Below are 23,454 nucleotides of genomic sequence, written 5' to 3' on the forward strand. Positions count from 1 at the left end.
ACAAAGTGACTCAAATCGCGAGTGTAAGACGTAGCTTGTCACGCACACTAAATTAATAAGCCTAGTCATAATGACAAAGTTTGTAACAAAATTAATCGTTTTGTCTACGTACTTAATAGATTAAGAAGAGTAGGTTAATATGGTTCATATATTTGGGCAGTTTTTGTTGGCCAAAAAAATAATTACGTGCAATAGCATGTGTGGGGCCGTGGCACTCTTGCAAAACTCTATTTAAAAAAAAAATCTACTAAATCAACTATATATGTACATTTTCGAGGCTTGCTTTGTACCACCGATAACTTTTCACGTCAGCTGTTGAGGTGAATGTACCTAGTAGTAACGTATACTGGTTTTGAAACATTGTCTTAAAACAATACTTTTTCTTAAAAATAGCTATAACATGTGTATAAAATTATATGACAAATTGCTATTGGTCTTGAAAATACTGTTAAATGTAATGTTTTTTTTTTATGGAATAGGAGGACAAACGAGCGTACGGGTCACCTGATGTTAAGTGATCACCGCCGCCCACATTCTATTGCAACACCAGAGGTATCACAAGAGCGTTGCCGGCCTTTAAGGAAGGTGTACGCGCTTTTTTTGAAGGTACCCATGTCGTATCGTCCCGGAAACACCGCACAAGGAAGCTCATTCCACAGCTTCGTAGTACGAGGAGAAAGCTCCTTTGGACCGCCACACATCCAGATGGTGGGGATGATATCCTAACTTGTGGCGTGTCGTGCGAAGGTGGAATCAGGTTAAACAGCTCTTCGGAACACTCCCGGTGATAAATGCTGTAGAAGAAACACAATGAAGCGACATCTCTACGCAACGCCAAGTGATCCAGCCGTTCGCAGAGCACTGGGTCCCCGACAATTCGAACTGCTCTGCGTTGCACGCGGTCAAATGGATCGAGCTGATACTGGGGTGCGCCAGACCAGAGGTTTATACCAAGACTCTTTAAATGGCTGCTTGAATATAATTTTTATATAGCATTAATGAATATTTAAATAAGTGTTAAGTTTTGCATGTTTTTAATTTAAGCTGGATAGAGGACACATTGTAATATTTTAGATGTGTATGTGTGTCTGGACACACCCTATTGCAAAGCAAAATAAATAATTTCAAACATGGCCTGTTTTCATCGGTTGTCTAGCAGCAAGAGTCTCTATCTAGACATATTTAAATTATCTAACCCTTACAATTTTTGACATTTGTGTATTTTTGTTGCGTCACTTTGCATATATTGTAATTGAAATGATTTGTAAAACAATTAAAATGTAAATCTTGACTTAAAAGAGTATCAATGAGTTTCCTGCTACTTCTTCTCATTAGCTCAACCCTTTACGAAGTAGCGGTAAATTCAATAAGAAACTATATTTTTTTTTGACATTCATAAGTGTCATTTCCGTGACCAACGTGAATAAAGTGTTTTTGAATTTGAATTTGAATAAGGATTTTTGTGTACTGTAATATTTTTAAATTTTTTTATTTTATTTAATGAACCATTGCCAGACCACCGTACATTTATTATGGGAATGGATATAAATAGCTTCCGAATGGTCTCTCCGCGACATGGCGTCTCCTAGGGTAGGTGAATGAAAAACAGATAATAAACCGCCTGATATTTGTTCCGAGAATAGACTATTATTAACCATACTGATGTTACAAAAACTATGTCCGTGTCAAGATTCGTTCCTAACTAAGCTGTGTGATTCTTATTTCACGCCCATTACTCGTCAAGATAAATTTATTATTTAAACAACATTCCTACTACATGAAAACGATTATCTGGGATATATTATACAAAATATATTCCAAAAGTTACATCTAATATATAAAATTCTCGTGTCATGGTGTTAAACTTTGAACTCCTCCGAAACGGCTTGACCGATTTTGAGTGCATATTGGGTAGGTTCAGACCTTTTGTTCAGATTTTAGAGTTAGAGTTTTTCATCACCCTAAATGTTAAGGGTGGTCCACACGAAATTTTTTGACATTTTTTTTTAAATTTGTTTGATTATGAGTCAGCATTAAAAATACATACAACTTCAAATTTTCACCGATCTACGATTAACAGTTACTTTTTTATCGCGATTTTAATATCGGCAATACAACGTTTGCTGGGTCAGCTAGTATTATATATAATATTATGTCATTCTTAGTCAAATATATCAATATTAATAAATATAATTAAATTATGCTATGGATTTATTTTAAGTTAGTCAAATCGTTTTAGTGATAGGTGTCGTAAACGTCAAAGAATTTTCACTTCAACCTATAGAGGTATTTATACTGCAGTCAGTAAGATAATATATATTATAAAGCTTAGATATAAAGTAATTTGCTAAAAAAAAGCGGGCGGTTTTTATTTTTTCTGACCCGTTATAAACTCTAATACACTACGACTAAAGGAACCAATTGACTCCATTTAGCGCTCTAGTAGACATATCTACCTCTTTTAATACTATAATATCATTGACTATATAAGTATTTGTGGCCATATTTGATTATTTAAGGGAGAAAAAAATGCGTAACTAGTATCCCCGTAACCGCACACACACTACATAACACATATAAAGCATAGATATAAAGTAATTTGCTTTTATTTTATCTAACCCTTTTTAAACTACAATACGAAAAGAGGTTTTAATCATTCGAGAATATTACAGGCACATTTATGAAGTGTAGTGGTGCATAAAAATGTTTATTCCAATTTCAAATTTAAGACATAGTCGGACTTTAACAAAAATTGCATTAAATTGCATATCGTAGTGGGAATCGTTGATAGTTCGTATTAACTCGAAATCATTTTTACATAATTATTGTCGGATTGTCCAATTTCCTTGATATTTTTAAGTCATGATACCATTATTTAAAATCTCTAATGGTTGATAGAACGAAAACAGCGAGCAAATTTATAGTGCTACTTGATGAGTCAATGTTGTATCCCAGAGGGTATATGTGAGTCGTTCGACTGCTCAGAAGACTTCGCAACGATATCAAGAGATTGGTTCCGTCAGTAGAAGGCCTGAGTCTGTAAGAAAACCATGCATAGAAGCTCGAGATGACCACTTCCTGGTGCACCAGGCATATAGATATCGCATATCTTCTTATGTCGACCTCAAAAAGACTCTAGAAGAAGTGAGAGGTGTACAAATCAGCAGTACAGACCTGACAGTAATGTCTCTCTCTAAACTACGTCAGCTATTTTCATAGTCTGATGACATACGGTATTATACTTTGGGGACATGCTGCCGATGTTAACACCATTTTCACACTGCAGAAGCGAGCTATTCGTGCCATCTACAAAATTAGGACCAAGAGTGTCACTAAGGGAAAAAATTAAGGAAATAAAAGTTTTGACTTTGACATCGCAATACATTTATGTAAAAAAAAAATTAATTCGTTTAAAAAAATTAGTGACACTCATAATGTCAACACTAGAAATAGGGATAGGCTTGCTGTTCATGTAAGTCGACTTCAAAGAGTCACAAATTCATTCAGAGGTCTGTGTATACGTTTTTATAATAAGGTCCCTATTGACATTCAGAACTTACCTTTTAAATGAATATAAATCAGTGCTCAAGAAAAAGTTGTATACAAAAGGTTACTATAAAATATCTGAATATCTGCATCTAAAGAACCCCTGGGACTGAGCTGCTGGGCTGTTACATGTCTGTCTTAGTTTGATAAATGTCATTATTGTTTTCTTATATCTTTAAATGAGCAATTCTTGTATATATATAATTGGAATCTCGTAATCGGCTCCAACGATTTTCATAAAATTTATTATATAGGGGGTTTCGGGGGCGATAAATCGATCTAGCAAGGTTTCAATTTAAAGAAAAATGTTTTATCCGTGTTTTAATGAGAAACTGCTACAATAATATTAGAATACAATGGTAAATTTCGCCACTATATACCAGACTATAATAGCTGGGCGAACCGGAAAGTAGAAGACCCCGGTTCGAGAATCAAGATATTCTATTAGTTTGTTTTTTGTTAAAATTTTGTACTTTCTTAAAAAGCCGAGCGAAGCTCAGTAGTCCAGGTACTATAACTTAAATATTAATATTGTTTCTGTTTTTAATCAATTTTAACAAGAATAATAATAATTATCATGAGATGTAATTTGAAACAAATTTGTAAGTAGAGGCATTTAGTAAGTATTGCATAATATGTAGATGAACTTGAATTGTTTTGTTATTCGGTAGATTTCTCGTGACAGGTATAGTCATGCTCGCTTAAATGCCTCTGCTTGTGGCGGCGACGTGGGGCGGGTCGTTCCCTTCCCTAAAATATGGTCGAGGGAGGCGATGGCTGGTCCATGCGTCATGCTCGTGAACGGGTGCTACTCGTGGGGGCTGGATGATCTTGTTACTGGGAGGTCTGCTTGATTTGTTTTTTTTTTTATTATTATTTCCTTTAAAGTTAAAGTTATTATATATTTTATTTTATGAAATGCTCACATAATGCCTCTATTTATTTACGGTATGTGTGGATTGATGCATCTACTATACTCAATAACTCTTGTGTTTATAAGTATTAATTTACTTTTTTTTCTTTTATTGACTTACTCATGTAAGCCTTTCAGTTTTTGACTTTTGAGTATTTTTGTTGCGTCACTTTGCATATATTGTAATTGAAATGATTTGTAAAACAACTAAAATGTAAATCTTGACTTAAAAGAGTGGCAATAAGTTTCTTGCTACTTCTTCTCATTAGCTCAACCCCTTACGAAGTAGCGGTAAATTCAATAAGAAACAATATTTTTATATTTTTTTTGACATTCATAAGTGTCATTTCTGTGACCTACATGAATAAAGTGTTTTTGAATTTGATTTTGAATTTGAATATAAGACTGTCTGGAGGTGGCTTCTCGCTGCCAATATATTTGGATGCAGTTGGCGTCCAGCCTGTGGCCCTAAATTACTCCGCGAGCACAGAGTTGCTAGACTTAATTTCGCTCGAAATTTTGCGACGTGGGCTCAAGAGGACTGGGGTAGAGTTATTTTGTTATTCTCGAATGAAGTCAGAATATCACTATATAGTGAGGACTGACGTCGGCGAGTACTGCGAAGGTAAGGGGAACGTATGGCAGAAGTTTGTTTTGAAGAAATAACCCCTTATAGTGAAGGCTCAATTATGTTTTGGGCAGCGATTAATGTATTGGACCATACAGAGTTAGTCTTCATACAAAACGGCATTTTGAATGTACACCGGTACATATAAGAAGTCCCTATTCGTGGTGCCGCTCAGGATTCTTGATAAACACCAAAAATTCTGAGCGGCACTGCATTGTAATGGGAAAGGAGTATCAATTACCATCAGCTGATCGTCCTGCTCGTCTCCAACCAGGTGCCGCAACCAGAGCCTTATTTAGTACTTTTTTTCTAATAAAAGGACGGCAATACTTCTGTGGTTTGTTCTGAACATTCAAATAATACGTTGCTATCCGAATGAACCGTACGCTGTTTTGTTTTAATCCCATTCAAAATTATGTAGACTATACAATTCATTTATCAGTAGAGATAAATGCATCGCGGTCTATTCAGCACAATATAACAAAATTTAAAGATAAATTAATGAAAACATTCGATTCTGCAGCGGTAGATATCAAGATTGTGGTTATGTTTTTTTGATTTTTATTCTTGTATTTTTATTCCTTATATACATACCTTTCTTTAGATAAATTTAAAATCTACATAACTTTATTAAACCTTTACTTATTATATGAATTTTAACTTTTTGTACGACTTGTATTTATGTACATGCTGTAACTGCCTATAAATGTAATAATATGTAACCTTAGCAGCTAAGATATGTTTATTGTTAATGTATCACAAGTAATTCTGTTGGTTGTTCATATATAAATGAATAAAATGTTATTATTATATATCACAAGATGGACCGTTAACCAACACGTTGGATGAGGGCAGCGCAGGACCGATCGTCGTGGAAATCTTTGGGGGAGGCCTTTGTCCAGCAGTTTACATCTCCCGGCTGATGATGTACCACAAATACCGAAGCAAACTTGTACAATACTTTGTTTGTAAGTAAATCTCGGCACGCCTGTTGCCTTAGCTAATAGCATATAATTAAATGATATTTGATGACTCATGCAAAGAACAATGGCACCTAAATAATATGTTAACGAGTTTGTTTTACATTACCGGTTAAATTCCTCTGTACAACGTAGTAATAAATTCTTATGTTCACTCTCAATTAGTAATATTTATTGAAATAGATATAAATATTCACCAAGTAACATAATATAATGGAATGCAAAGCACGTATGTACTAGTTGGCAGCACTTTCATTCAAATCAAAAATATTTTATTTCATAGGTAAATCATATTAAAATATGTAATTTTTTTCATGCAGCTCATTCGGAAGGCCTTAGAGAAGCACGAGCAAGAAACTCTACAATTGCTCTTTTCAAAACAGATTTGGTTTTACAAGTTCTTATTTTTATCCAATTTACAAATCATTTCATTACAATATATGCAAAGTGATTAACCTGATTCCTGCCGACGAATTCCACCTTCGCACGACACGCCACAAGTTAGGATATCATCCCCACCATCTGGATGTGTGGCGGTCCTCCACAGTGCGGTTAACAAGGAGCTTTCTTCCACGTACTACAAAGCTGTGGAAATGAACTTCCTTGTGTGGTGTTTCCGGGACAATACGACATGGGTACCTTCAAAATAAGCGCGTACTCCTTCCTTTAAGGCCGGCAACGCTCCTGTGATTCCTCTGGTGTTGCAAGAGATTGTGGGCGGCGGTGATCACTTAACAACAGGTGACCCGTACGCTCGTTTGTCCTCCTATTCCATAAAAAAAAAGTGACGCAACACAACAGCAGTATGTAAAAAAAGGAAATTAATAATTTAAAAACACAAGAGTTATTGAGTACAGTAGATAAATACTGTCACATACCGTTTAGATTGCCAGCCTTAGCTTTCGAAAATTTCTTTTTGCGTCGCTGGGTCGGAGTATATTATTGACTACAAAGGTGCAGTAAACATTAACCCCCTTATTCATAATAGTCTGCTAACTTAAAACAGACAATAAGGAGTGTTTTTTCTCATTCTGACTTAGGTCAATAGAAGAAGACAGAGTGAGAATTAGCAATGCTTTAAGTTAGCAGACTATTATGAATAAGGGCGTTACAATCTACTGTTCCTCCCAACGTTAATTTTAGCACGGAATACCAATAAAAGTGCAATTTTTTATTGACGGATAAATATTCAAAATGATAGATTTTCCAAAAAATATGAATTTTTAAGTTGATTTTATAATATTTATATCAATAAATTTATAAGACGGTTTTGCAGTGAGATCAAGAAGTACTTGTTGAAGTTGAAACAATATCTTTGGGGAAGTGATTCCACGACAAATTAAGATGTCAATACTAATAACTTCAACATAAATAAAATAAATGAAAAATTTATGTGGGTGGCTGTCAATTCTTGGTAAGACGGTTACAGAGAGCTATAGTATTTAATAGATGGAAAAGCGTTTTTACAGCATATGACTAGTTTAAGGCTAGATAATTTGTGTGAAAGTTTGCGAAGAAAAAAAACATAAAATTAGCACGAAATATTTTTTTAGTTTGTATTTTGGATATAATTAACCTATACCTAAAGGACATACTCCTGTATGTCACAAGATTTTTTATGACAATAAGGGACGAGACGAGCAGGACGTTTAGCTGATGGTAATTGAAACATGCATCACAATGTGGTGTAGCTCAGGATTCTTGAAAATCACAAAAATTCTGATGGGCACTACAATTGTGCGCTTGTCTCCTTGAGGCGTAAGATGTTAAGTCTCGTTCGCCCAGTAATTTCATTAGCTCGGCGGCCTTCAGAAGGAAACACAATAATTCTTACACATTACTGCTTCACGGCAAAAATAGGCATCCTGTGCAAAGGAGCCTCCCACACGTAACGTACAGGGTGAAGATCTAACTATTCATACATGTGACATGTCAGAACTACAGGGATCGGAAAATATCAGGATAATTCCGTAAATTATTGGTCACAGCGAGCTGTAATAATAAACTCCTTACTAGGTAAGTACCAATAACACATATTATGATTTATGACCGCCCCGAAAGTGCACTTTAACCCTCAGTTACTGAATGAGTCAACAAACTAAGGGTGCTTCTATTTGTTCAAGTAAAAATAAGCCTCGAACAGTTTAGTTAGTAGCAAAAATGAAACACGTTTTTGTAAAAAACTCTGTTTACAACAACAAGGTATGTCTAAGTCAAAGTCCAATTGCACCGGTAAGTACCCATTGGTTTCTTTAAGTCTCGCGAACTGTTTACCAGTAGGAGGCTTCTTTGCACAGGAAGCCGCCTAGACTATGGGTACCACAACGGCGCCTATTCTGCCGTGAAGCAGTAATGTGTAAACATTACTGTGTTTCGGTCTGAAGGGCGCCGTAGCTAGTGAAATTACTGGGCAAATGAGACTTTATATCTTATATCACAAGCTGACGAGCGCAATTGTAGTGCCGCTCAGGATTATTGGGTTTTTCAAGAATCTTGAGCGGCACTACATTGTAATGGGTAGGGCGTCTCAATTACCATCAGCTGAACGTCCTGCTCGTCTCGTCCCTTCTTTTCATAAAAAAAAGAACGTTCGTGGTGACTTTCGTAACAAAACATATCTAATGTAATATTATGAAGAGGAAACATTTGTATCTTTGTAATGGTTTCACACAAAAACTACTGGACCAATTTTAAAAATTCTCATTAGAAAGCTTCATCATTTGAGTGACATACATAGGCAATATAACATTTTCTAGGTTTAGTATTTTCTAATTAGGTCCCATTTTATATGGGACCTAATTCAATAATATAACTTAAGATGTGTGAAATATTGTCATAAAAATCTGTCATCGCGTGCGCTACGGAAACTATTAATGATAGAATAATAGATAATAGAAGGTATAATGATAATAGAAGGTTCTACATTATTATAGAACGTATCAATATCTACAACGTATAAAAAAGTTCATGATACCATAATAATATTTCCAAGTACTGTACTTATTTTACATTTTGAAAGTTGAAAATTATCAAACCATATTTCATACCTCTGTATTAATCATTACCCTTTTAAATATATTATATATTAGATATTTAATTAAATAACGCTTCAATACCTGAAAAATACTTTTTAAATTATTAAAATCGGACATTCCATTCAAAAGATATAGCGAATTGAAAAATGTCAACCCAAGGAAAATCATGCAATAATTAAATAATAACGAAGTAAAATAAAAATTATTTTATGTTAACAAAAATAAATCTATAGTCCGACTTAGCCACGAGATCTGTATCTAATCGGGTGAAACCGAGGGGCATTGCTAGTAACATATACAGAAGACAAGTAGATGACCTGTTATTATGTTATTTTAAAAGTTCAATGATGAAATCATTAATAATCCCTCATTATATGGGATTTGGGACATTGCCAGACAACTCATGGATAATAACGAGGTTAGTAGAAAGAATACTTTGAATATTAGGAATTAATTTTATAAAAATACGATTATAGCACACTTACAAATAAGATAATGTACAAAGTTCTGACTGCCGTAGAGCTCATCAACGTTTTGCCACCACATTGGTGAAGCTTATCATGTTTTTAATCATATTGTGATTTGTGAACGTCAGTTGGAATGTTTAAAAATCAAATAGTACAACATTGAAATCATAACTAACACCTTTTATATTGTTTAATATGTATAGGGTAGGGCGGGGCTAGTTGAGCATAGGGGCAAGTTGGGCAATCGAAATATCTCGGAAACTATACACCGCACGCAGAAACATCAAATATCGAAAGAAAGCGCCGACAGAGAAAAACTTATCGCACGACCGCCAGTGGCGATACGTCGATTGAGTAAAGTACATGACCGCATTATTTATTTTGACAACAAAGAGTGAAATAGTTGTAATCAGTAATATTTCGTCTGTAATAGTCAAATTTCATTTGTTTTCAATCATTTAAGTGTTATACTATGTTATAATTCTAACAGTTTATTCATAATCTCACCTTTGTCTTAAAATTTCGGTGTGGGGCTAGTTGAGCTATAGTTGCTCAACAAACATGGATTCAGTGTATCAGATACATGAACATGAGTTCATTATTCAAAGAATTTAGTTTTGTCGTTTTGCCCATAAAAATTATAAAAAAAAGATGATTGTCAAAAACAAATTTAATTTTGTGTTTAGTTAACATTGAATCCATCTGAGTGCTCAATTTGCCCCATATCTTTGCTCAACTTACCTCACCCATGGGGTATGTTGAGCAATCATGACTTTCTGTATTTAAACAGCTGTAGCTCTTAAACTCAACTAGCTAGAAATAATTACTATTGACAACTTTGATAAGGGATATATTAGGAATTGACCAGTATGTAGAACAAGACATTAAGTGTTATCATTGAGGAGCTATAGCCGCCCAAGTGAAAAATTGCTCAACTAGCCCCGCCCTACCCTAGTTTGTTGCACTTTTTTCACTTTCTTTTTTGTGTCTATTATTTTGTAATTTTAACCTTTCTCAATTAATGAAAGTAGAACGCAAGATTTTATGTGCGTAAAACGTTAATCGTTATTTCTAACTTTAATATAGTTTTGGCTGTTGGATGTTGAACACCTTAAGAAGTGTTGACCTGATTTATTAGTACAGATTAAAATTAATTTACATTTTCGCCATTCTCAAGACTGTCAGACTCTGTCTGTTACGATCAAAACAAGCGAACATATAAAACAGACGATTTAACCATGGTAGTACTTCAGTTTAATTTGTTTACGAAAAACAAAATGATTTAATAATAATGGCTTGTTGAGTAGGCTGGAATATTTAGCAGACGCGTAGCGTGACTTGGCTGGCCCATATACAAATTTGCTTGGGGCTCCCAAAAGATAATATTTCTCACAAAAGAAAATAAATTTTTGCATAAAATTAATTTTTTTTAAACAATTCAAATTAAATATACATTCTCCTAGCCTTGTTTTCGGCTGCTTGCCGCAAAAGTTTTTATTCATTTTTGCTTACGCACGTCGGAGCAGTATAATTGATACTGCAGGTACAGTGGTAGCTACGCCCTTGACATTCAGGGAATAATAAATGAATAAGTATAACATAATAAATCCTACTTACTGAGTACAAGGCATCCATTCTGCGTAATGTTATCCATATTGAGGAGAATCTGCATTGAAGACATGAAGACGAAGCCAACGAGAAGGCAGAGCAAGTACGCTATCAGAACTCTGCCGTGAAGATTGCGGAGTTCTGGCAGCCAACAGTAGACCGCCACTGTGGCAATGATGAAGACGCATGATATCAACATACCTGGAACAATAATTTTAGCTATTGACTAGACTGATGATATTATTGATAAATTCGATGTAAATATGTAATTATAATATAATTTTGCAACTTCAAAATTAATGAACATTTTCATTTATTATATGTGACATAATAGCACAATAACAAATAAAAAAGGCTGTCAGTCAAAGGGATTTAGTCAGGTATAAGGAAATAGAATCCATTATGCGAAAGACCCTCGAGGATTGAGATAGAGGGTTCCCGGAATTCTTTCGTATTTTAGCCACATAATGCGAAGATGTACTGTCTCAATCTGAAATCTCAAGCCGAAAATTAGCCAACTATATGACTATTTTTTTTAATCCGCAACACCAGGGGTCAAGAGATGCGTTGCCGGCCTTTAAATTATCCTTGAAAGCTACAGATAGATATCGTTTTAAAGCTTTTAAAAAAAATCACTAATTTTAATACCATCATGCTGCATGCAACATAAACTGTTGCTAGATCCAGCATCCTTGCTATAGATTTAGTCTCATCCATCCAGCTCAATAACTCTAAGAGTTATTGAGCTGGGATGAGACTAAATTCCAAAAATGTAAAAATGAGAATGTCCGAATACAGAAGAACATCGAGTCAGTGAGAACCATTAAACAGCGTAAGATCTCGTACCTTGGTCATGTACTGCTCAATGATAGGTACCGCCTGCTGCAATAATAATGCTATATTGATGGGGAAAACTGCTGGTAAAGAGGTGTTGGAAGAAAAAAGAAGTCTTGGCTCAGAAATGAAAGGGAGTGGACTAGCATAAAGATCGTCCAAGAACTATTCCGCTTTACCATGGACAAGGAAAAGTTTAAAATCGCTGACTGCTTACCTCCAGTAATGGAGAGACACGTGAAGAAGAAGAAGAAAATGAGAAACAAACAGGAGATATGGGCTTGAGTTTTGGAAAATAATTAAATCGTTTATTTCCTTTTTTGTTTTGGTTAGAAGGTTAGAAGGGATTAGAACTTCTTGTACTATTACTAGATATTATTACCCTTACCTTCTGCGTTTTTTTTAATAAGTTTAAAATGGCCCATTTTATCAATTTTACAATTTCCAAAATTAAAGGTGCATATTTATCTAGTAATATTTTTCTAATGAACTCACAAGTGCTGCTTAACATGTATCGGTCATTATCTGGTTCGTCTGCAAAACACACCAACGCATCAAGACTGGTCTTGACATTGCCTTTGTCATCTTCCACGACAAAAGTGTCGATGCAATACTTATCTGGACCACGGACAACCCACGGCGGAATTGAAGTTGGTAATTCAATATACAGCTTCCCATCCTGTAAACAATGGACAGAGTTACTATACATACATAGTTTTTTAAATCTACTAGAGCACAAGCAAGGGAACGTAATGTTGACGGAAGTCCAGCAGTGAACGGAAGACGTTCACTGCTGGACAAAGGCCTCTCCCAAAGATCTCCACGACGATCGGTCCTGCGCTGCTCTTATTCATCATATTCCAGCGATCTTGACCAGATCATTGGTGCATCTTGTGGGGGGTATACCAATTCTGAATCTTCCAGTGTGTGGTCGCCTTTACTGCTTCAAAGGCCATCTGTGCGTCGAGCAATATGCCCTGCCCACTGCCACTTCAGTTATGAAATCATATGGTATGTCGGTGAATTTGGTTCTCCTGGGGATCTCCTCATTTCAGATTCGAGAGATTCGAAGCTCTGAGCATAGCACAAACACAAACTGAAACAACAAGTCGTGTGAATAGCCCACATTCGTATTTTAATACCCCTTATTACACACCAGTTGCATAAATAACTATAACCGTGATTTAAAACACGGGCAATGAGTTAACACGCCTTTCGTCACAGCTTGCCACTTCAGAACTAAATGATGAAGTGTATAATAAGTTAGTGGTTTTTGTTTCGTCTGCAGTTTCCTATTACCATCGCTAATGATCTATTGTCGTACTAAATGAATACCTAGTACAAAGCACGGACTAGTAAAAAAATAAGGACTCCCTGTCACCTTACATAACAGTGTAGTACCAAAACACGCCGATTAACGTGTGAATACATAGCCCCACGCACACACTTACCTTAGTAAAATACCGTACGTCATGATGCTGTGAATATAACTGAAGTACACTAATCTAGCGGTCGCAACATTCGTGTACTCTGTAATCTTTCTAACTGCGTATGCCGCAGAGCTGGGTATATCTGCTAGATGGGCAATATGTGGACCCCACTGAAGCTTTTTATCCAACGTAATACCCAAGAAGACCGTAGTGTCCACAAGTTCCAATCTCTGGTCATTTATAAGTACGTTGGTTTGTACCTCCGCTGTGTCTGGTGTAATGAACCGTAAACACTTTGTTTTTTTACTGTTTAAGTGCAGATTATTCGTCTCAAACCAACGCACTATCTATGAGAGTACATTGTTTAAAATAAGTTTAAAAATAAGTGAAGTATTATCAGCAAACTATACAATCTCATGTCTATCATCTACCACAAACGGTGGATCGTTAATATATATAAGAAACAAGAAAGGTCCGAGAATAGAATCCTGTGGAACACCTATTCCCACAGGTTTTCCCCGAAGACCGTTTGCCATTTACATCGACTATCTGAACTCTTTCGCTTAAATATGATTTTAACAGATTTAGGGCTCTATTTTTCACTCCATAATTCTTTTGTTTTAGGAATAGTTTCATGGTGGACGCAGTCAAATGCTTTGGAAAAATCACAAAAAATGCCCAATGCATCCTGTGACTAATCCCAGGCGTCAAAGATGTGCTCAATGAGTCTAGTTGTAATTGTCATCGTCTGTGACAGATCAGTTTGCATCACAATAAAATATTTTAAAAATGCCGTTTTATGTATAAAAAAAGTGTTTGTTACCAAGCTCCTCCGAAACGACTGAACTGATTTGTATTAAATTTTGTGTGCATATCGGATAGGTCTGAGAATCGGCCAACATTTTATCTTATGCGACAAAAATGTTTTGTATCCAATTTTCTTAAATGATTTATGTGGCAATACATCGTTTGCGGGGTCAGCTAGTGTAATATATTATAAAACTCTCGAATAAAGGTGTTTTTTACCAAACTCCTCTGATACGGCTTAAACTCCTTTGAAACGGCTTGACCGATTCTCATGAAATTTTGAGTGCATATTGGGTAGGTCTGAGAATCGGACAACATCTATTTTTCATCCCCCTTAATGTTAAGGGCCCAAGGGGCCAAAATTTTTTATTTGAATTTTTTTGACATTTTTTTTAATTTGTTTGATTATGAGTCAACATTAATACAAACAACTACATACAACTTCAAATTTTCACCCATCTACGATCAATAGTTACTTTTGTATCGTGATTTTAATATCGGCAATACAATGTTTGCTGGGTCAGCTAGTTATAATATATAACAAGAGAAATAATTATTAGATGAAATATCTCTATAACAGCACCGTGAAACGCACCGGATAGTATTTAAATTGTTTTAAGCCACAGAGATAAAGTATTTTGGAGCTTTCAAGCCTCTAGATACTAGAAAGCTGTTAGTATTTCCCAGAGATTACTACCTAATTTGGTGCCATAAAAACCCCTAATTAAAGCAATTTATTGATTACTTTAACTTGAACCATCATGTCTACTTATTTCTTATAAAGGATAATGACCAGCATTGTATGGAGCTTGGGCAACGTATATTTTTGTGTCTCGATAAATTTGTCAATGATATGATCACATCAAGAATTATTTCGAAAGATATGCTCCCTGTTATTATAATAAAATTGCTTATCAGCAAAACTTTCAAAACGTGCGTCAATAAATTATCTCATAGAAAATATGTCCATACAAAACAAATATTGAATAGAAATAATTATGGGTCCCAAAATCGAAATAAAAACTATCCTAATCTCTCAATTTGGACTAAACTGCACTCCATGAAGTAATCCCCATTAAAATCCGTTCATCAGTTTAGGAGTTCCCTGGAAACAAACATCAGGACACTGGATTTATATTATTAAACTATTACACATTTCCGATGAAATTTAAAGGTTGTCTGTGAAGTTGAACGACTCTTATTTGGCTAGCGTGGTCCATTTAATAACAAGGGAGTGTTCCGACGAGCTGTTTGACCAGATTCCTGCCGCCGAATTCGCTCTTCGCACGACACGTCACAAATTAGGATATTATCCACACCATCTGGATGTGTGGCGGTCATCTACAGTGCGGTTTTCAAGGAACATTCTTCCATGTACAACGAAGCTGTGAATTGAGCTTCCTTGTGCGGTGTTTCCGGGACGTTACGACATGGGTACCTTCAAAAAAAGCGCGTACCTTCCTTAAAGGCCGGCAACGCTCCTGTGATTACTCTGGCGTTGCAAGAGAATGTGGGCAGCGGTGATCACAACACAGGTGACCCGTACGCTCGTTTGTCCTCCTTTTTCATAAAAAAAACATACTTTTTTCCCCAAAAATTCTTTTTAACGTCGATAACACCAAACACCGGCCTAATGGCGGTAAGGGACTACTTTCTAAAAGGCTGGTAACGTTTTTGTAATTCCTCTGGTGTTGGAAAACGATATGAGCGGCGGAGATCATTTCTCTTCCAAAAAAACCGGCCTAAGGCCGCTTTCACATAAAATGCCAAAACCTATATTTCTTGCTGTACAAAGGAAACAAAAATGTAGCTTTTTAGTGAAATTGATAACAAAGCTGTACTTCTAATATTATCTTATCAATACCCTTGTTACAGTTTTCGGCAGCAAAAAGCCTTCCTAATGGCTTCAGTTATCTTATCTTTTTTGTATATTATAAAGATATAATGTAATGCTTTTTAATTAGTTAATAGATAGATATTACTAAATTCATAATAAGATAATAATCATGAAATGTTTTTTTTGACACACCTAAAATGAAATGAAAAAACACATCTAAACTTGGTGAGAAAATAATACGCCTTCTCGGAAAGTGGATTCGTTTTCGTGTTGATGAAACAACAGGGCTGAAATTGTAATATATTATTTTGTTGTTTGTTAAAAAGTTGCAGTCAGAAAAATTGTATAACATTCCATTTCTAACGTATTCTTCTCACGTTTTTTTGTTTGGCTGTTTTATAGACTGACAGAAAACAATAGTACTATCCACTTAAATGTGACTTACTAAAAGAATAAATAATACAAGAAAATTAAAAAAACTTCAAATAGTTGTCTGAGCTCAATTAGTAAAATCTTTGTAGCAATAGCAATGACATTATGATATTGTATATTTTTATTAAAAGAATGCTGGGAGAGTTTCTTGCGCCGCTTCTTCTCTCTCAGAGTGCCATTTGCTTCCGAAGCGGTAGTAGTATCTATTAAATTAGAAATGACATCAAAAAGAGAGTTCTGTTGGAATCAATTTTGAGAAAATAAATGCCTTTTATGCCTTTGTAATTTATTTGCTAAGATTTTATCAAGTAATTTATATTATCTATATAAAATACAGTATTATTATTAATTATTTGTGGATGGATAACAATCTAATATGGATCTTACATGTGCTTTTCAAAAAGACGCACACACGTGGCAATTAATTTAATTAATTATTTTAATCAATATTTAAAATTTATATTCCAGAACTGTTATTGCAAATTATCAATATCTTTCCTACAAAATCAACAAAACCACAAAGTTTTGCTTCTGCTTTTCAAATTATCAATCATATCTTCCTTTTAATTAGATACTACCTAAAAGGGTATTCATTCATTTCATTCATTTCATCAAGAAGACGTCCATATCGCCATGATGATCGGTCCTGCGCTGCTCATCCAACCTATTCTGGCGGTCTTGACCAGATCGTCGGTCCATCTTGTGGGGCCTACCAACACTACGTCTTCCGGTACGTTGTCGCCATTTGAGTGCCCTGCCCACTGCCACTTCAGTTCCGCTACCATCTGGGCTGTGTCGGTTACTTTGGTTCTCCTGCGGAACTCCTCATTTCTAATTCGATCTTGCAGGGACGCGCCGCGCTTAAGGCGAAGAGTAAGTAGATAACATACAAACGAGGTGTTTTTAGACAAGTTTTTTGGTGAAAATATAGCATTTCGAGCTATGAACAACACTTAATCCTGCTACACAAATACTTAAGTCTTATTTGTAGGTTTCTAATGTTATAGTTTTCACTCCAGAGCCTTTTTGAACTACCACTTTTCCTTGCAGTTAAACAAGTTTTTTGGCATGGCATGACGCATTTTTTTAGTACAACTCTCAGAAAAGTTATTCATATAGCTTTACTTTTTTGTGTAGGTATATTTATTCAGATTAGTAATGAATAACGAGGATTGTAAGCATATAAACTGTTTTCCACACAAGAATTTTGAAAATATTGGCTTTGTTACATAGATGGCGAGCCGGAAGCCGTGAACTCATATCGCTCAAGGTCGCTGGCATTTAGTGTCGCCTTAAAAGGGTATTATAATTCATTAATATTACTTTTCATTCCATGTACATATACTTAAAAATATAATATTCTTATAAATTTTTGTATTATAAGCCCATTACAGTACTATAAGAAGGTATACATGTAAGATAAATATAATATGCTTCTATAAGAATTGACTAGCCGTAATTATTCTGGTCTGGTTTAACTGGTATTGCGTACTATTAAAACAGGTATATTTATCGCCTACGATTTCTATTCGAACGACAATCCCTACTAATATTATAAATATGAAAGTAAGTTTGTTTGTTACGCTTTTACGCCTAAACCAATGAACCGATTCTGATGAAATTTGGTACAGTGATAGACTAAAGCTTGGAAAGAGACATAAGCTTCCATTTTTCCTTAATTTTTTAAGAAAAGGCGCATGAACGGTTTGAAATAAGGGATAAAAGTTTGTATGGGAATTCTGCATTTTCGGAGATAAAACCATGTATCTTTGTATTTAGGGAATTGATAAGAAGTAATTTATTAACATTTAATTGATTTGATTGGGTTAAATGGAAGATTAAAATGCTCAGGGAAATACTATTGAAATTGTCAAGATTGACAGAGTAGAGTGGTGGCGCTCTCAGCGCAAAAAGACCTGTTTGTATGTGTATTCGTTGAAAAACATCAAAAAAAATAAAATAATGCTGCCCAAATTAAAGATTGGACGCGGACGAAGTTGCGGGTAAAAGATATTTATTTACTGTTGATGAAGATGATATAAAAACTTACTGTTGAAGAGATGATTTTCAAGTTTTTTGTAAGATTATTAAAATGATTATTTTACTAGTATTTTCTTTGGTTAACGCGAGTGTTACACATTTAAATAAAACACTTTTAAAGGATTAAAACACGTATTAATTGTAACTGTTTTTACATTAGATTTTTGCGCAAAAGTTACATTTTTATTTTAGTTAGCTCGACACTTAAAGACCTTTACATATCTCTCAGATCAGTACCCCTGAAAACGAGATTTTACTTACTAAAAGACCCTATCTATCCATACATTGGATGAATAAATTATTACACCTGGTAATAGCTTGTATGAGTATTTAAAGTGAAACTATTTTTACAAGTGACTTGAATAGATTGTTTAAGATAAATAAGTTGGAGAATAGATTCTTTTATGTCTTTTTTTAAAACAATAAATCTTAACAACTGTTTAAATCCAGCTACAAATACACATCTGTAACTGTTAAACCGGCTTAAGTAAAAGTATTTTTAAATAGATCAATCGGTTAAAACATGTTCATAAAACATCTTTGTTTATATTATAAAGTGTGTGTGTTATTAGCTTCGCTTGTATGTTTGTTTGTAATCGACTCATTTGGGCGCGGTTTTGACCCAATTTGAATGATCAGATTCCTTTCAAACTTTGTAGATATATCAAGGTTGGATGACTATATACTAATTTGATAAGACTATTCCATTCTTCAATTTACAAAATAAGGTATCTTAATTTATCCATTATCTATATTCCTTTGGGCGCGATTTTGACCCACTTTAAACGGTCAGATATCATTCAGACATTGTAGATTTATCGAGAACCGATGACAATACTATAATTTAATTAGATTATTCCATTATTCAATTTGCAAAATTTTTGAGGACAAACGAGCGTACGGGTCACCTGGTGTTAAGTGATCACCGCCGCCCACATTCTCTTGCAACACCAGAGGAATCACAAGAGCGTTGCCGGCCACCTTCCGGTGTACGCGCTTTTTTTGAAGGTACCCATGTCGTATCGTCCCGGAAACACCGCACAAGGAAGCTCATTCCACAGCTTTGTAGAACGTGGAAGAAAGCTCCTTGAAAACCGCACTGTGGAGGACCTTGATAAAAAAGCTTGATAAAATCAGGACTTATACGAACAGCCACTAACAAGAATAAAAAAAAGATTAACAGATTACTTACTTGCTAACTTATCTATGTACTTAATTTATTTTTTATTTTATGTATATTGTCACAGAAGATATTCGCGTTATAGTTACTATCAAATTAAAAAATATATATATTGATTAAATGCAGTGTTAGGTATATCTTGTGCAATGGTACAGAACCTGGCTGAAGTTAAACACATTGGCGAAAAGACTTAGTTCTGCAGCATACACGGTTTAAAATATTAGACAATTAACTGACATAGATACGGCGCGATTAGTATACTTTAGTTATTTTCATAGTATTATGTCCTATAGTATATTGATATGGGGCAACACAGCAGATATTAATCCAAAATTTGTGCTGCAGAAGAGGGCTTTTCGCGCTATTTATAACCTAAGTGCTAAAGAATAATTAGGAGCAAAATTTAAAGAAATAAACATCTTGACTGTTGCTTCTCAATATATTCTTGATAATTTTAAGTATGTAGGTACATAGGCACATAAGTGAATTTGCTAGACTGTCACAACCATAATGTTAACACCAGGAACAGACATAAATTTATAATGCCTACTACTCGGCTTAGTCGAGTTAGTAAGTCTTTTGTGGGTCGTTGTATATGCTTTGATAACTAGATCCCAGAAAATATTCAAAACAAATGTATTACGCAATTTAAAAGTATTGTTAAAAAACGTTTGTGTGGTTACTAAAACATAAATGACTTTCTTAATGATACCACAAAATGGGAATGGAGCGACCGCCCACAGGCAATTAAATAATAAATTTTATTCTTCGATTTTACATTATAATCATCTATTTAAAAAAAAAAGAAGCCTGCTGAGTTTGTTACGCCCGTTCTTTTCAGGTCTGAGGTCATCATACCTTTTGGAATGGATGGCAGTTTTTGACTTTTAATAAGTGATATTATAACCTATTTTGAATAAAAATATTTGAATTTGAATTGGTTGGAGTTGGCGGTCGAAGATTGAACCAGAGGCGTCGTGGGAGTACGCGCCCTTCTACCTATGGTACCATCGACGTTTTTCTTGTATCCCTTAAGATAATGCATATTATCTAAAACGGTGATAATGGCACTATTTTATTACTATTTCTATTTGTTTTACACGACCGTTCTGAATAACTTAGTTTTTATAATAAGCTAATAATATAAAAAAATATTCAAAATGTTTATCAAAACTTGTTTTCTTCAACGGAATAAACGGATACGTATTTAATTATAATTTAATGTATTTTATAGACATTAAAGCCTGTCTGTTCTAGTACATATCTGATTTCCATAACAAAGTACACCACTTACCAATCTCAAATTATGAACAGCAGTAAGTTCTCCGATCCTGATACTAACTTCATCGTTCTCGCACTTTGCTCTCCCAAAATTAAAATGGAATATATCTTTCGCTTTCTCATTTAGGATACGTTTATACGCATCAAATACTATGGGATTAAATTCATCTGTGTCAGTAACACATTGTCTCTGAATACTGTCATATTTCATACCAAATGGACAGCATTTAAATATGCATGCTGTCTTCAAGCAGATACATCCCCTTTCTGTATTCGTTTCATTATCAAAGTAATGCTCATTCTCCTCGTAATGTCTGTCTTCGAAGAATATCCCTCCATCAGTGTCCCTTACTCCTTCGCTAATATCAATACTGGTATTACACTTCTTGCACAGAACACACGAAAGTAAAGTTAAGATAATGCACAACTGTAACATGTCTCTAAAGCTAAATTTCGCAAATACGAATGGAAATAAACTAAATTTAAATTATCATGCTTGAAGTTTTATTGTGAGGGATTTCCTCTCGTTCCAAGCCGGTTTCTACGAGTCAGTATGTCCTTCGATTATTCTTAATTGTAATCAAAAATCGTAAACAGCTTGTTGATTTTTACTTATACTTGGTAAATACACCCAGTTAGTTGGGTTTTACCTGCTTATATTAAATTATACAATCTTGTCATGTAAATAGGCAAACAACTTGTTAATTTAATCAACTAAGTAGATATTATATCTATAATAGTTGTAAAAACACTTCAAACTTCACTCCGGTTTATCACTTAAAAGTTTCGTCGCATCTTGGATGTCGAATTTGTGATGCGTGTTGGTATCTCGCGATCTTCAAACAGACTGCTCGAATGTCTGAGGTGAATGCTTCAACAGACATTGCTGTTTGGCCGGTCTCTGATGGATCACTAAAGGCCGGACCGCATTACAGCGCCGCTGGGCAGCACTGCTCAGCGCGGCACAATGCATCGAAATATTATTTCAATCATTTTGTATGGTGCATGTCGCACTAGAGCGGTGATGCACTGCGCGTTGTGGCATAGTAGCCTCCGAGCACTGACCCGTATAAATACAGGACAGGCTGGTCCAAATTTTTTGTACCTATTTGAAGTGCCACTCGCGAGCGTCCAGAGAACTAATAGCTGCGAGAGAAACGTACAATACTCTGAAGTATTTTTGCATTTTGAATTAATTTCGGTCGTTTTCTTTGTTATTTATACTTCAGGAATAAACGTAATAAAGTACACATTTTTTTTGTAAATAGTTTTCCTACTGATGTTTGTTTAGCTGCAGTTGTCGTCATTAGTTTTAGATCCGCAGACTCTCGCTACATGGCCAACAGCGCCAAAATGGCGAGTATCAAACAGGCACATAAGCTTAATTGTTAAGTTTATAGAATTTTGTCTTCGACATTCTGAAGAAAGTGTCAAATCGTGCAGTTAGAAGGCGAGGAAACAAATAATGATATTGGCCTTCTTGATAGCGTGATCTTGGTATGTCAGCAATACATTTCTTCTTATTTTTTCTTCTATAATTCGTTGTTCTTCTGCAAAAAATAAAAAAAAATCCCAAATCCTCGTAACAATCGCTCACCTTGTAATATTGCTCGCACGCAAATGGTATAGATGTGACGCGAGCTGCCGCTTACTACAGTTGTAATGCGATAGTTATCATCAAGCAAACGTAAAGAGACGCGCCGCGCAGAGCCGTTCAAATGCGGTCCGACCTTAAGTGCTTCCAGTATTTGTTTAGCAACTAGATTAGCTGATGCCGTTCTGATAATACGTGTTTTGAATGATAATGAGGTACGTTGATAAGGGTAATTAATATTACTTAGGTTATTGATTTTAATTGTGCAATTTAATAATGAATATAAAAATACCTACTTTTTAAAAAGTTATTGTAAAAAAATTCGATTAAATTTATTTATGTTTGTATTTGTCATATTTTATTAGATGTTGTCTGCCGGCAGACAGCTTAAACTTTAATAGGTTTCGCCTGGTTAACCTTCAGGTACCAAGCCGTAAATAGGAACCATTATAGAGCCATAAATAATAATTAAGCCGTTAATAAGCCTTTGTTGTCTGTTTGTCAACACTTACATATTAGCCACTTAGTCGTGACCAATAAAAATCGGTCAAGTGCAAGTTGACGCACACGAAGGGTCCCGTACCATCGTACAAGATATACAGGGTGTAAGTGGCATTAAAAAGGCATAAAAGGCATTTATGTTCTCAAAATTGATTCCTTTAGAATTCTTTTTGATGTCATTTCTAATAACTACTAGATACTACTACCGCTTCGGAAACAAATGGCGCTCTGAGAGAGGAGAAGCGGCGCAAGAAACTCTCCCAGCATTCTTTTTTTGCGCTCTTTTCAATAATAATATACAATATTGTACAGTCATTTCTATCGCTATAAAATAATCATAA

The 23,454-nt window shown here is 34.9% G+C and overlaps 1 protein-coding gene across 3 annotated transcripts in view; it reads right to left on the reverse strand.

The window, feature by feature from the left end:
* Positions 1-23,454, reverse strand: part of LOC126979626 (G-protein coupled receptor Mth2-like) — a 68,056-nt gene that overhangs the window by 16,937 nt on the left and 27,665 nt on the right. For 2 of the 3 annotated variants that reach the window (XM_050829062.1, XM_050829060.1), the window contains exons 2-3: positions 12,507-12,690; positions 11,187-11,378 (exon numbers count right to left, since the gene is read on the reverse strand). In XM_050829062.1, the coding sequence (XP_050685019.1) occupies positions 11,187-11,378; positions 12,507-12,690 (376 nt within the window). Of the gene's footprint in view, positions 1-11,186; positions 11,379-12,506; positions 12,691-21,031; positions 21,857-23,454 lie in introns of those variants that run through there. The other variant, XM_050829061.1, reaches the window with a different exon arrangement.

This window comes from Leptidea sinapis, chromosome 3 (assembly GCF_905404315.1).
Source record: "Leptidea sinapis chromosome 3, ilLepSina1.1, whole genome shotgun sequence".
Taxonomy (NCBI): Eukaryota; Metazoa; Arthropoda; class Insecta; order Lepidoptera; family Pieridae; genus Leptidea; species Leptidea sinapis.